This window comes from Panthera onca, chromosome B3 (assembly GCF_046562875.1).
Source record: "Panthera onca isolate mPanOnc1 chromosome B3, mPanOnc1 haplotype 2, whole genome shotgun sequence".
NCBI classification, from domain to species: Eukaryota; Metazoa; Chordata; class Mammalia; order Carnivora; family Felidae; genus Panthera; species Panthera onca.
Genome location: NC_138344.1, coordinates 67,612,046 through 67,627,497, shown reverse-complemented (window position 1 = coordinate 67,627,497; position 15,452 = coordinate 67,612,046). Strand labels below are relative to the sequence as shown.

The following is a 15,452-nucleotide window of genomic DNA, read 5'->3' as shown; positions in this document are numbered from 1 at the left end:
AATAGCACAATTAAATAAATGATTAATGAAAATTTGATAAGCTACAAGTAATGCTTTTTAGAACGTGCATATGAAAAGCTGCATGACACCATAAAATGTTATTTATGATTTTGCACCATTTCCCTTGTTATTAAACTGATAGTATTTAATATCAAATAAAGCATATTTTATTTATTTTAACAATTATTTATTTATTTTGAGAGAGAGAGGGAGCGTGCAGGAGGGGCAGAGACAGAGGGAGAGTGTTCTCAAGAAAGTTCTGCCCTGTCAGCGCACAGCCCATGCCGGGCTTGAACCCACGGACCGTGAGATCATGCAAGAGTCGGACACTCAACAAACAGCCACCCAGGCGCCCCAAGTATATAATGTCAGTCCCAGAAACAAAATATTTAGGTGAAAAATTCTCACTAATAATTTGCAAAAGGGTAAATTCACACCACTCGTGTAAGTTCACAGTACCTTTTCATAATTTATCGTACTTGTGTTACCTTGCAGCTGAGGAACCTTTTCATCCAAGATAGCAACTCTTCTATCACCTTGAATTTTTTTAGCACTTACCTTCCAGTGAGCTCACAACATTTAAAATTTCTCAGTTACTTTCATTAACAACAAATGCCTTGCTAACCTTGAATTCAAAAACCAGTACACAAACCCTAATTTTAAACAACAGATAAACCAGTTTCAGAGAAGTGAAATGATTTGCATTAAAATCAGAGTTTAGGCCTGTATCACTAGCAAAGTCACAAAGAGCCTGCAGATTCAAATTTACTGCTCATTTATTACATTCTACTTTAAATGAGTCATAGGCTATCAGGCTATGGTGCCCATTAACTCTGTCTTTTATCATATGATGAAATCATTTTAATAGCTCATCCTACAATCTAAATGAGGATCCCATATCCTTATATGGAAAGCTTTTCGTCTACTGAATGAACAAATAACTGGGAGTGAATGTGTACTCAAAACATGAATAATGCAAGCATATAAATGTCTAATAGGTGAAAAACATTGTCAAATGTTATTTTTATAGGTTTTAGTTCTGTTTGGAGATTTTTTAACATAGTGAAAACAGATGAATTTACCTTAACAGACATTAGAATTTAGTTAGACGATCATGGTCATAATGTTATTTAGTGGCCATAGGTCCAATAAGTAGACTTAGAAAAATTAGATTTAGAGTACACTAATCATGTAAACATCCGAGGTTATCATCATTTTCAGAAGAGACGTTTTTAAGTAATTTTGAGTGTGAACTTCAGTCAGAGGTAAGCAATCTCCAAGGAAAATGGCGTAGGTAAAAGAAAGGAAAGGGGAAAAAGGAAAAGAAAGGAGAGGAAAGGAAACACTAACAACTGAACAGATGATGAACTAAGAAACTAAGTCCCTACCTTGAAACCTAGCTTGACTAAATCATGTCGTTTTAAGGCAGCATGAGTACAGGTCATAGCAATGATTTTGGCTTCTTTCACCAAAAGGTATTTAGATCTGTCCAGTCCACTTCGAAGCAGTTCAGAAGCTCTGAATTCCTATGGGAGTGGGAGTCAGTGAGAGACTATGTTAGGAAGATAAACACATTTTATGCATACATTCCTACAATCCAGTTTATCAGAATTAATTCTTGATGAGCTAATATAAATAAATCACAAACTAAGCCTAATGAATCATAATTTTATTCATTATTAATTAGATACTAATTGTGTTCAAATAATAACTGATATTCAAGCTATAATTTAGGCTGTTTTTGTATAATGTAAAATATTTACTGTATCAATAAGATTACTGAATAAAACATCTATCTCATTATTTATTTTACTCAAGGTCCCTCCATGAAAACTATTTCAAGTATTCATAACAAAGGGAATTGAACGCAGGGGTCTGGTTTCACAGGTGAGGGAAGCCAGTCAGGGAATGGTTGAAGTAACCCAGAGATTAGCAATAGTACGAACCATTGTAGAATCTGACCATTCCTAGGCTAGGATAGACAAGGGAAGGAGGCAGTGTTGTCAGAGCCTAGGGACTGGGGTACCAGAACAATCATAGTGAGCCAGGCCAACTGAAACTGGAGCCATGGAAGAGATGAAATCCAAGGCAGCTGGTGGAGAAATATCCTAGCTTCTCTTTTTCTGCCACATTTTTATTGGCTGAACCGAGCCAGAAGTCAGCTGATAAGGGAGGGCAGGATCAGCCCCACCTCTGACCATGGCAGAGGATCCCCCACAGAGCAGAGTAGAGGATGGACAGCAGATGCTGAGTGAGGAGCAAACAAGCTCAAGCAGAGTACCTAATACAAAGTTTTTAAAATCTGAACATTATGTCATACTTACTTCCGACATTTTGAACATGTTTGTTTTTTAAATAATTAAAACAATACAGGTACAGGAGAGGTATGCTATTTAAATCTCTCCCACCCTCTCCCAAGACACCTACTATTATGAATTAAGTATATTTTTTCCTTTTACTTTCTGTTTATGTAATCATAAGCATACTCTAATATTGTTTCATAGGTTCTTAAAATTTATTATTATACTGTATATTTATTATTTTGTACCTCCTGTCCATCCACCCATCCATCGACCTACTCATACATATTTACTAAACATATACTATGTGCCAGATACTCTTCTAGGAAGAAGAGTATTTGTATCTAAAAGGTACAAATAAAACAAAGCCACTGCTCCTTTACCTGGAATAATCCTGAATCATCCTACTGAGGAATGTGAGCTTGAATGTGATCCCTTTATGCTATAGTCTTCAAATGATGTTTTCCATAGGGAATGAGAAAAGTAGGAAGCACAAGGGGGCTGGTATAGGTGCCTGGATTCCAGACATATTTTTCTCTTATTTTACCTTAATACTCAACATAAATCAACCTGGCTAACAAAGCAACCTCACTTTTTGCCACTGGTCAGAAGGCATAAAGAACATGCCTTTTGGCCATGTGGCAGTCTCAGATTCTAATTCAAAGAAACACTATTGAATCTCCTGAGGGAAGCATTCCTTTCTTAAATTAGAAGACTTTTACACGAGAAAAGTAAAAATAATGGGGATTCAATTCATATCTTAATTTTTACTCACTTCTTGAACTAAAACTATAAATGTTTTCTTTTTCTTTTTTGTTAAGGGATAATTTATTTTGAGAGAGAGAGAGAGAGAGAGAGCAAGCTCACAAGCAGGGGAGGGGCAGAGAGGGAGGAAAAGGGAGAATCCCAAGCAGGCTCTGTGCTGTCAGCACAGAGCCCGATGCGGGGCTTCATCCCACAAACCATAAGATCATGACCTGAGCTGAAATCAAGAGTCAGAAACTTAACTGACTGAGCCACCCAGGCACCCCTATGAATGTTTTCAATAATCTCACTTAAAAGTAACAATCTGGTTTGTAACATGTGAATATTCCACATTTACTTCATTAAAAACAAAACCCGAAACCCAACTAAACTCAAAACCTTAAAAGGAAAGTTAAAAAAAACCTTGAGAATCCTTACCTCAAGCTGAGTAAAGATTTTCTTAATGTGCCTGAAACATCCTTCAGCAATTTCCATGTCTTCTTCATAAGATCGGCCTTTAAAAATGGGTTGAGGGGCATTTGCAAAGTATTCATGAAAAGGGAAGAAAGTGGAGACTTCCGTGACATCTGGCAGTGTATTGCCTTTATTTTTCACTTTGCTGATATATTCTTCCCAACGAGACATGACCTATAAAAAAAAGGGACTTGACTTCAAATTTCTCAGCTAGTTATTATACTTTAAATGATAAAATAAAAGAGATATCTAATAAAAATAAAGACTTGCTAAGGGAAAAAAAAAAAAAGCAGTCCTTGACCCAACAGGACTATTTCTTATCTGAGTCACTGACAGACTGCCCTTCTTTTATAAAAGTGACCTTTAAGAAAAAGGTTCTTTAATAAAAATGTAAAAGCTAGAAAGAACCTCAGGGTCATCTCATGGGACTTTTTGATCTTAGACGTTTCAGACTCTCCATGGATACTCAAAACAGTATTACTGACGCTTAAAAAACAAAACAAAACAACTCCTAAACAAAGAAATTTTTTATTTTTTCATCTCAGTTTCTCTCCATATATGGGAAGTCCCACTTTAGCACCATTTAAGTAAATTTGGCATTTCCAACCCTTCTCCCAGACCCTAATAATTTTTCCAATCCTCTTTTGTACATTTACAATGAACTTCTGTTAAACTGAGTATGTATCTGAAAACTCATTTTATGACTTTGTGATAGAGCTCGATTATATCCTGGTATGTCGTACTATGCCGCTACCATGCAGTTCCCGCTCTATCTCAATTTTGGTAATTCTCCTAGCCTTTTACGTTTACAACTTCAGGGTTTCTCCAAGTGTGGTTCTTAGGCAGAACATCTGAGAGGCAAAACAAAGATGTAGATTCCTGGATGCCACCTCTTACTGAGAGAGAATCTCTGGAGACAAACTTCCCAATCCTCCCATCCACCTCCCCTCCTGCAATACACTTTGTTCTCTGCATTTAAGAGTCTCTTATGGTTTGCCCTCCTCTGTTTTTATCTTAAAATAACTTTCCCACTGTGATTCTTACGTGTTGAAAATTGTTAATCTATACTGTTAATTTTTAAAAAAATTTACAATTGTTAATCTGTACTGTTAATTTTTCCCAAGTCGATTACTTAAGCCTCCACAAATGTATAGATTATTTCTCCTACTTTTAAAGGTAGTTTTCACTGAGAGCCCAATGATTTTTATTTTGTGCCAAATATACATTTAGGCATGATCTTTATTCCACTATTCAAAGTTCTAAACTGCCTGAGTCTAATGCAGACAGACTACTTTGCAAGATGATGTATATCTTCTCTGTGTCACAAGGAACCATGAAATCTGATCATTTTAAATGGACTGAACTGGTTAGGGTGTCTACTTATAATGAACATACACCCATTCTTTCAAATACATTTTAAAATTTCAATGTTACAGTTGAGACTTAAAATATATGAGTAACATGAATACAAAAAGAACAAATAATGTTATACAAAATTCTCCATTATATGATTATGCCTTACTCTGCTTAAAATTATTAGCAAACCAACTGATTATTAAGGTTTATTTCTGTTCATTTTTTATTTAGCTTTCTATTTCTCAATGGTTCTCACACCCCAAAAAATTAACCCTAAGCAAAAAAAAAAAAAAAAAAAAGCACACCTTTACACTGAAGTCAAAAGAATTTTTAACTTAAACCCCTACTTTTGAAACTGGCTGTAAAATATATTTCTGTAAATTTGAAAGGAGAATGTGTTTTTCTTCACTAGTTGATTAACGTGAAGAGTAAAAGTAGGTTAAAGAACTGTACTTTGTTACCACTGGGTAGTTAGCATATTTAGTTGTCTTTCCACAGTAAAGAAAACAAGAGAGACTAGAAAATTTGTCAATAGCAAGAAAGAAAAAAGTAAAAAAATTAAAAAGTAGCAACACTGGCCTTTCAGTGAATGCGTCATCAAACAGTCATTTAGTCAAGAAAATCGAAGTTAACAGGAAATACAAACACTTAATATTCACAAATATAGCTTTGACAACAGCATAAATTTTAATCTACTCAACAAAAAAATAAGCTTTCAGGAAGGACCTCAAGAACCTATCCCAGTTTCCAAATGAAGACCATATGATTTAAAAACTCTTAATCTCCTACCTGATATAAGAAGAAATAGCCTGCAGTTTCACAAGTATATGAAGCATCTCCTGGAACCCCTAGACTCTTTTGCAAGCGTTTGACTTCTTCTAAAAGTTCTATTCTTCGAGCCAGGACATAATTAACTCTTCCATACCTAGAAATTTCAATTAAGTAAAAAGCAAAATTATATAAAGAAGAGACTTTCAAGGAGACTGTCAGAAAAATATTTAAGAAAATCATAGTAAAAACCATAAATGGCCAAATTGAAAAAAAAAACTGTAGAAAACACTGTTTTTATTTAATAAAAGTGGTAGTTCTTGGATCAGTGCTGATCTGCAAACATGTTAGTGGTCTGTGAGGAAGGAAAATCAACTACATCACTAAATGCACCACTTAATACACCATTCTTTTTTGCTCCCCTCACCTCCATAACAAGACCTTCACAAAGAAGTACAGTGTATTCTGGTGTTAGTTCATCTTATCACAGACCAAGAATACATAGTTTATGGAATGGCTGCTTTGAATAGCACTGTTTTACACTATCATTGAGATAGATTAGTTCTAAAAGCTTTGATAAATAATTTTAAAATGTATTTGAGGGCGCCTGGGTGGCTCGGTCAGTTAAGTGTCTGACTTCGGCTCAGGTCATGATCCCACAGTTCATGGATTCGAGCCCTGCATCGGGCTCTGTGCTGACAGCTCAGAGCCCGGAGCCTGCCTCGGATTCTGCGTCTCCCTCTCTCTCTCTGCTCCTCCTCCGTTAGCGTTCTCTCTCTCTCTCTCTCTCTCTCTCAAAAATAAAGAAACATTAAAAAAAAATTTTTTTTAAATAATAAAATAAAATGTATGTGAGTGGGGCGCCTCGGTGGCTCAGTCGGTTGTGTGTTCGACTCTTGATTTTGGCTCAGGTCATGACCTCACGGTTCGTGAGATGGAGCCCTGAGTTGGGCTCTGTGCTGACAGCTCAGAGCCTGCTTGGGATTCTTTCTCTGCCCCTCCTCAACTCATGCCCCTCTCTCAAAATAAATAAATAAAAACTTAAAAACAAAAAACAAACAAACCCAAAACTATGTTTGATCATTCTTTGTTGTCCCAGCATGTACCATTGCACCTGAATCTACTATGTTCATAAATATTTGCTAAATGAGTAAGAAAACTGAAATTTGAAAAGTACCTGGCCCAGAGGTATGTAGTTAAGGAAAAAAAGCAGTGTATCAGAACTGGATCCCAAAACCTGTACATACTCTTTCCACAATAACAAAGTGCCTTCTATAGCCTTTTAACATTATTAAAAAAAAAAAAAAAAAAACAAAACAAAAAAAAAAACACAATGTAAACACTGCTGTTCTCATTTTTAAAGACTGGTCAAAGGAAGAAGTCATGTTCCTGAATGCTCCACAGCTGAAATTCACCTGAGGAAGCATGAATGATTGAGAATAAAAGGGCTATAAGACACAGTCTATGTTTAAAGAATTTCCCAACTCAGAAGGATATAAACATCACAGCAGGTAACTTTTTTTCAGAAAGTTTGCTTATCTAGACCTTAAAGCATTTTCTATAATAAACACTTTAGGAATGAGGAAAAAATTGAAGATGCTTATAAAGGAGTCTGTAATAAAATGCCAAAATTCTTGTGATATAGGGTTAAATGTAAAATAGACAATGGAATTCTATGTACTACTACTTATTCTATTATTCCATAAATCTAAAACTATACTAAAAAAAAAGTCTTAATTTAAAGAAGCAATGTATACAATTGTCAATAATAGCATGATCACAGCTGATTATTAAAAGGGTGAATACCAAAGAGTTGTTTTGGAGTAGTGGAATTATGTATGACCACTCCTCCTCTATCTCACAAGGTTTGAAAATTTTTCTTTAGGCAAAATGATATTACTTTTACTATGAAATGATACTGTTTTTCCTTTTAGTTATGAAAAAGGGAGAGAAATGAAAGAACATGCCCAATGCAGCAAGCACATACCTACTAATAGAGCCAGGGCTTGGCTTGTGCATCAGAAAGCAAAAACTATTATTTTCTTCGGAAAGTTGGTATTTCCTGAAATCCTTTTTTAAGTTTTACTTCGGTTCTGTTCTAATATTCTTTAAAAAACTATAGACCCTACTGCAGTATAATTATAATACCACCTTTATGTTCACTGAATGCTGGATTATTACATTTTACAGTCTAGCCCACTTCTGTAAGTTTAATATGAGGAAATATCCATGGCAAGAATTCAGAGAAGTAACTTTGGCTAATCCAAAATTAAGAATCTAGAGCCCCAAATATAACTTAGTGTGTGTTGTTCTTTGCCCTATGACTTTTTAGAAGCTAACAAATGTTTGGTGAGCTCTGTAATACAAGAACTCAAAATAGATGCAACATAATAATTTAACACTCCTTTAGCTCTTTTGATGTCTATGATCAATTTAGTCAAAGGTCATGTTCAATAGCCAAAGGCTGTATTAAATATGTGCAGCTGTTTGTTATGACTATTGTCTGAAATCATGCTCTAAAAATGCATTTCAATATAAATGAAATGAGCTATTATAAACAGACTTTGAAGGGGAAATCTAAAATACAGTAGGAGAAATTTCGATTTGTAAAATTTTAGTTACTTTGTAATATGTAATGTTAAACATAAAGTCCAGCTAAATGGCAATTAAGTACCTGTGATAATACTTAAAACCTCAAAGCTTATACTATCATTAATCTCCGATTGTGTTTCATTAAAGAACCAACTTCTTAATTGGTGCCTAAAATATATGCAAATTAAGTGTCTGAATGAAGTGTGAAAAGGAATCACGGAAACTTGTACAGTTTGAGTTGGCAACATTAAAAATGACCTCAATAAATAGAGAACAAATGGCAATCTGCAATTTTAAAAAGATGAATAAGATAACTCTCTTTACTGAAATAACTGTACTCTTCAGGGAAAAAATGGCATAAACAAACAGAACTGGAGCTGAAGGAGATGATGATGTTTAGGTCAACTATAAGTAGTTATGCTAGAATCTTTCAGAATTAAGTTTGACTATTCACGGCTCTTGTCCCCTCGCGTTTCTTCAATAAAGAAGAGGAAGGGAAGGTTAAAAATTGTTTTGTGTACCATTTCAAAACTCATCCCCGTCTGCTCACCTGCTGAAATCTTTCTCTGTCTCCAGCTCTTCTTCTCCATGACCGAGACGCAGCAGGTGGCGCTCATCAATATCTAGAGCCATGATCTTCTCAAACAACTGGTTCAAGGCCTGGAGAATAAAACAAAAAGGATGACAGTGAATTTTAATGAACTGTCAGCCTCTTTTAAAAGTAACAAAAACCAGGGGTGCCTGGGTGGCTCAGTCGGTTGAGCGTCCGACTTTGGCTCAGGCCACGATCTCACAGCTCGTGCGTTCGAGTCCCGCGTCAGGCTCTGTGCTGACAGCTCGGAGCCTGGAGCCTGCTTCAGATTCTGTGCCTCCCTCTCTCTCTGCCCCAACCAACTCACATTCTGTCTCTGTCTCTCTCAAAAATAAATAAACATTAAAAAAAATTATAAAAGTAACAAAAACCAACATTTAGAAGGACAGAAAAGAATGAACACTGCCTAGTCAGATAAGAATCAAATTCAAAACACAGAAGAAAACAAGTCTTATATTAGGTTACTTACAATGTAAACAAAATAGCATTTTTCTTGATTTCTGATATTGCTGCCTACACATACTTGGCCAAATGAATGACTGAAAACCATCTAACCACTAAATCTCTGCTTCTACTAATTTATGAAAGAAAGAAAAACTATGGATCAGTTTCTATTCTCCCCAAATAGTAACAATTACTTAAATAATTAATAAACACACCAAGATTTCACTCCACAGAATATCCATGGGTTGTAGAAAACTGAAACATTTTTGCAGCTGGAAAAGGACTCTCAGGCAGTGAGTGTGTAGAGAGAATATGTCAAGAAGACCACATAAGGGGAAGGTAAATTGCATCATTCAAATCTTAGGCCAAAGGTCTGAAGTTCTCTATACAACAATGAACAGAACACTCATTAATTGCAAACTATGCTGATGGAGGCCATCTAGAAGCACTCTTTTCTACCTATAAAATAGTCGTGTTTAGGGCTCCCTCGAATCTTAGTATCAATTACCTGAACATCTACAGTTACAGCGTTTTGTAGACAGGCAAAAGTTTCATAGTATGGAAAGATACATTAAGAAAGACATCATTTAAAACTCAGCCAAATGTCTCTCTTAATTTACCATAACCCTACCCATAAGCCAACATCCAGTCTCATAATGTAAATACAGATATCTTTTGCTATCAAAACTCTAACAATTAGAGCTCAGATTGAAGAAATGAACATAAATTTTCAGAAAAAAATTCCCCAATATTCAAACTCTTGATGCTCTCCATCCAAAACCTGAGATCCAATGGATCAGACCACATAGCGTTCATCACTGACTAGCCAAACTCAGAAACCACAAAGATTTAGAGAACAAAAAATACTATCACACTGCACTCAAAAAACCCTGCAAGATCTCATTATGAATTAAAGTAATACTGAAGAACTGCTTGCATTAAGTATGCAGATGAAGATCTGACAAATGAAAAGCAACAAATCAACAACTGATATCAAGGATGATATGATTATCAAAGATCATTAGCAAACAATGAAGTCTTTGGCTACCTCTATAAAACAACCTCTATAATTGTAATATACAAGTCAATCATGAGTAGAAGAGTCTACAGAAAGTCATTATCAGGTTATGACAAAACTTACTAAAAATACTGTTAAAACAACAACACATGAATTATTCTTTATTCATTCTGAGTCTGGAAAGAGGTAAGATTATTACAGACTAAATTTCATTAAATAGAAGAAAAACGGCATAATTTGTAATTACATAATTTGTTTCTTTTATTAAGCTTCAGTCAGCTTTCTCCCCTGCACAATTTTAGTATACTGTACAATAATGTCACCATTACTTACAAACTTCAAAGATATAAAAACAAGCGAATGAATTGGAGAGCATTAATTTTAAAAACCTATAGACTAAAAGTTGACAAATAATAGAGTAAGTGACATTTAGCATTCTAAAAATCCAGTGCTTCCTTGTAGACCAACTCTTAAAGAAGTGGTCAACTGAAATCACCCTTTAGAGAACCATAAGTACCCTAGAGGTTAGACTATATTGCAAGTTTCATGATGTTCTGAGAGCTTCCTGTTACGTTATACAGAAGAGCTAATAAAGGTCAGGTGTCTTACTCATTTCTGTGACACTGAGATTTAAAAAAAACTACCATAGCACACACATAGATGTAAAGATCATTTTTCAGACAGTATTTATGTAAAAAAATTGGTTTTTATTACATTAACAGTTTATAATGCCTTATGTATTGAATCTACAACATAAAATAGTCCTTCCATGTAATACAGATATTTATATGTAGACTTCATAATGAAAGAAAACTTCATCTAGTGTTGATACATTTAAGCCTTAGTCTTTTGGTAATATTCATTCTACTAAAGGATGAAAAATGTTACCAGTAAGGGTTAATGCTTTCAATCTCAAAGTAAAAGCTTTAGCTTTGCATGGAAGACTGGGGGGAAGGGAGGCGTGTGGGGCAGAGGCAGCTTAATTTAATCCAAATGTTTGACCATATATCCAAGTATTCTTCTTAGCTTCCCACATTTTGACCTTCTTTATTAGAAATAAAAGATTGTTTTTATATTTTCCTCATATAATCTGGTCACGACCAGTAACAATCCAAGAGTTACTCAATAGGAAACACTATTTCAGTACTGTTGTCCCTATGATCGGGTTATCATACAAGTAGGAATCTCCATTGTGCCTTCATTCATCCCCCCACTCCTTCTTTACCTCCTCTACCATCCATCGTATCTATGCGTGTGCTCAGGGACACATACACACTTACCTGATTAGAATGAGTAACAATCAAAGTCCTCTGCTCTGGGAAATTATGGTAGATGTTGGATATGATCTGGACTGCCACATCTGTTTTTCCAGTACCTGGTGGACCCACAACCTAAAAAGGAGATGAAAACACAGCAAACTACTAAGCTATCATATTGTTAGAAAACAGACATTCTAAAACTGAAAGAGAAATTTAAAAAACTGCCAGATGAGTTTAGTAACAGAATGGACAAGAGAGTCAGTGAATCTGAAACAGAACAATAGAAATCACCCAACCTAAAAAATAAGCAAAAGAAAAGACTGAAAACAAATAAAGAAACAGAGCCTCATGAATCTATGGCACAATACTAAAAGGTCTACGTTTATGTCACTTAAGTCTTAGAATAAGAGTAAAAAATATATAGTACAGAAAAAATATATGAAGAAACAATGGCTGAAAACTTCTCAAATCTGGCAAAAGACCAAAATCTACAGACTCAGGAAGCTCAGCAAACTGCAAAGAGAATAATTCCAAAGAAATCCAAGCCCAGACACATCATAATTAAATAGCTGAAAACTGAAGAAAAATTCTTAATAGTAACCAGAAAAAACTGATATATTTATGTATAGCAAAAGGATGTTTCAAATGACTATGGGTTTCTCTCACAAACCGCAGAAGCCAAAAGGAAGTGGACTAACATTTTGAAGAACTCCAGAATTCTATGTCCAAGTGAAAATATCTTCAAAGAATGAGGATGAAAGACATTCTCACATGAAGAAAAACAAAGATAATTCATTGCTAGCAGACCTGCTCTTAAAAGTGGTAAGAGTTTTTCAGACCGAAAGGAAGTGACATCAGAGAAAACTTAAAAATATCAGGAATGGGATTCAATACAGAGATGGCGGCGTAGGAGGACGCGGGGCTCACAGCGCGTCCGGCCGATCACTTAGATTCCACCTACACCTGCCTAAAGAACCCAGAAAACCGCCAGAGGATTAGCAGAAGGGAGTCTCCGGAGTCAAGCGCAGACTAGAGGCCCACAGAAGAGGGTAGGAAGGGCGGCGAGGCGGTGCGCGCTCCACGGACTGGCGGGAGGGAGCCGGGGCGGAGGGGCGGCTCGCCGGCCAAGCAGAGCCCCCGAGTCTGGCTGGCAAAAGCGGAGGGGCCGGACAGACTGTGTTCCGACAGCAAGCGCGACTTAGCGTCTGGGAGGTCATAAGTTAACAGCTCTGCTCGGAAAGCGGGAAGGCTGGAGGACAAAGGGAGGGAGAGCTGCTGAGCCCCCGGACGGCAGAGCTCAGCTTGGCGGGGAACAAAGGCGCCAGCGCCATCTCCCCCGCCCATCCCCCAGCCAAAATCCCAAAGGGAACCAGTTCCTGCCAGGGAACTTGCTCGCGCAGCGCAAACACCCAACTCTGTGCTTCTGCGGAGCCAAACCTCTGACTCCCTCCCGCTGCCACAGGGCTCCTCCTGAAGTGGATCACCTAAGGAGAAGCGAGCTAAGCCTGCCCCTCCAGCCCCCGTGCACCTTGCCTACCCACCCCAGCTAATACGCCAGATCCCCAGCAACACAAGCCTGGCAGTGTGCAAGTAGCCCAGACGGGCCACGCCACCCCACAGTGAATCCCGCCCCTAGGAGAGGGGAAGAGAAGGCACACACCAGTCTGACTGTGGCCCCAGCAGTGGGCTGGGGGCAGACATCGGGTCGGACTGCGGCCCCGCCCACTAACTCCAGTTATACACCACAGCACAGGGGAAGTGCACTGCAGGTCCTCACCACGCCAGGGACTCTCCAAAATGACCAAACGGAAGAATTCCCCTCAGAAGAATCTCCAGGAAATAACAACAGCTAATGAACTGATCAAAAAGGATTTAAATAATATAACAGAAAGTGAATTTAGAATAATAGTCATAAAATTAATCGCTGGGCTTGAAAACAGTATACAGGACAGCAGAGAATCTCTTGCCACAAAGATCGAGGGACTAAGGAACAGTCACGAGGAGTTGAAAAACGCTTTAAACGAAATGCAAAACAAAATGGAATCCACGATGGCTCGGCTTGAAGAGGCAGAGGAGAGAATAGGTGAACTAGAAGATAAAGTTATGGAGAAAGAGGAAGCTGAAAGAAAGAGAGATAAAAAAATCCAGGAGTATGAGGGGAAAATTAGAGAACTAAGTGATACACTAAAAAAAAATAATATACGCATAATTGGTATCCCAGAGGAGGAAGAGAGAGGGAAAGGTGCTGAAGGGGTACTTGAACAAATTATAGCTGAGAACTTCCCTGAACTGGGGAAGGAAAAAGGCATTGAAATCCAAGAGGCACAGAGAACTCCCTTCAGACGTAACTTGAATCGATCTTCTGCACGACATATCATAGTGAAACTGGCAAAATACAAGGATAAAGAGAAAATTCTGAAAGCAGCAAGGGATAAACGTGCCCTCACATATAAAGGGACACCTATAAGACTCGTGACTGATCTCTCCTTTGAAACTTGGCAGGCCAGAAAGGCTTGGCACGATATCTACAGTGTGCTAAACAGAAAAAATATGCAGCCGAGAATCCTTTATCCAGCAAGTCTGTCATTTAGAATAGAAGGAGAGATAAAGGTCTTCCCAAACAAAAACTGAAGGAATTTGTCACCACGAAACCAGCCCTACAAGAGATCCTAAGGGGGATCCTGTGAGACAAAGTACCAGAGACATCACTACAAGCATAAAACATACAGACATCACAATGACTCTAAACCCATATCTTTCTATAATAACACTGAATGTAAATGGATTAAATGCGCCAACCAAAAGACATAGGGTATCAGAATGGATAAAAAAACAAGACCCATCTATTTGCTGTCTACAAGAGACTCATTTTAGATCTGAGGACACCTTTAGATTGAGAGTGAGGGGATGGAGAACTATTTATCATGCTCCTGGAAGCCAAAAGAAAGCTGGAGTAGCCATACTTCTATCAGACAAACTAGACTTTAAATTAAAGGCTGTAACAAGAGATGAAGAAGGGCATTATATAATAATCACAGGGTCTATCCACCAGGAAGAGCTAACTATTATAAATGTCTATGCGCCAAATACCCGAGCCCCCAGATATATAAAACAATTACTCATAAACATAAGCAACCTTATTGATAAGAATGTGGTCATTGCAGGGGACTTTAACACCCCACTTACAGAAATGGATAGATCATCTAGACACACAGTCAATAAAGAAACAAGGGCCCTGAATGATACATTGGATCAGATGGACTTGACAGATATATTTAGAACTCTGCATCCCAAAGCAACACAATATACTTTCTTCTCGAGTGCACATGGAACATTCTCCAAGATAGATCATATACTGGGTCACAAAACAGCCCTTCATAAGTTTACAAGAATTGAAATTATACCATGCATACTTTCAGACCACAATGCTATGAAGCTTGAAATCAACCACAGGAAAAAGTCTGGAAAACCTCCAAAAGCATGGAGGTTAAAGAACACCCTACTAACGAATGAGTGGGTCAACCAGGCAATTAGAGAAGAAATTAAAATATATATGGAAACAAACGAAAATGAAAATACAACAATCCAAACGCTTTGGGATGCAGCGAAGGCAGTCCTGAGAGGAAAATACATTGCAATCCAGGCCTATCTCAAGAAACAAGAAAAATCCCAAATACAAAATCTAACAGCACACCTAAAGGAAATAGAAGCAGAACAGCAAAGGCAGCCTAAACCCAGCAGAAGAAGAGAAATAATAAAGATCAGAGCAGAAATAAACAATATAGAATCTAAAAAAAACTGTAGAGCAGATCAACGAAACCAAGAGTTGGTTTTTTGAAAAAATAAACAAAATTGACAAACCTCTAGCCAGGCTTCTCAAAAAGAAAAGGGAGTTGACCGAAATA

At 37.2% G+C, this 15,452-nt stretch overlaps 1 protein-coding gene across 1 annotated transcript in view; it reads right to left on the bottom strand.

The window, feature by feature from the left end:
* The window catches only part of AQR (aquarius intron-binding spliceosomal factor), a 106,111-nt gene that overhangs the window by 21,351 nt on the left and 69,308 nt on the right, over positions 1-15,452 (bottom strand). Inside the window, exons 24-28 of the mRNA XM_060619009.3 lie at positions 11,569-11,679; positions 8,785-8,894; positions 5,664-5,799; positions 3,483-3,692; positions 1,389-1,526 (exon numbers count right to left, since the gene is read on the bottom strand). Of these exons, the coding sequence (XP_060474992.1) occupies positions 1,389-1,526; positions 3,483-3,692; positions 5,664-5,799; positions 8,785-8,894; positions 11,569-11,679 (705 nt within the window). The remainder of the gene's footprint in view (positions 1-1,388; positions 1,527-3,482; positions 3,693-5,663; positions 5,800-8,784; positions 8,895-11,568; positions 11,680-15,452) is intronic.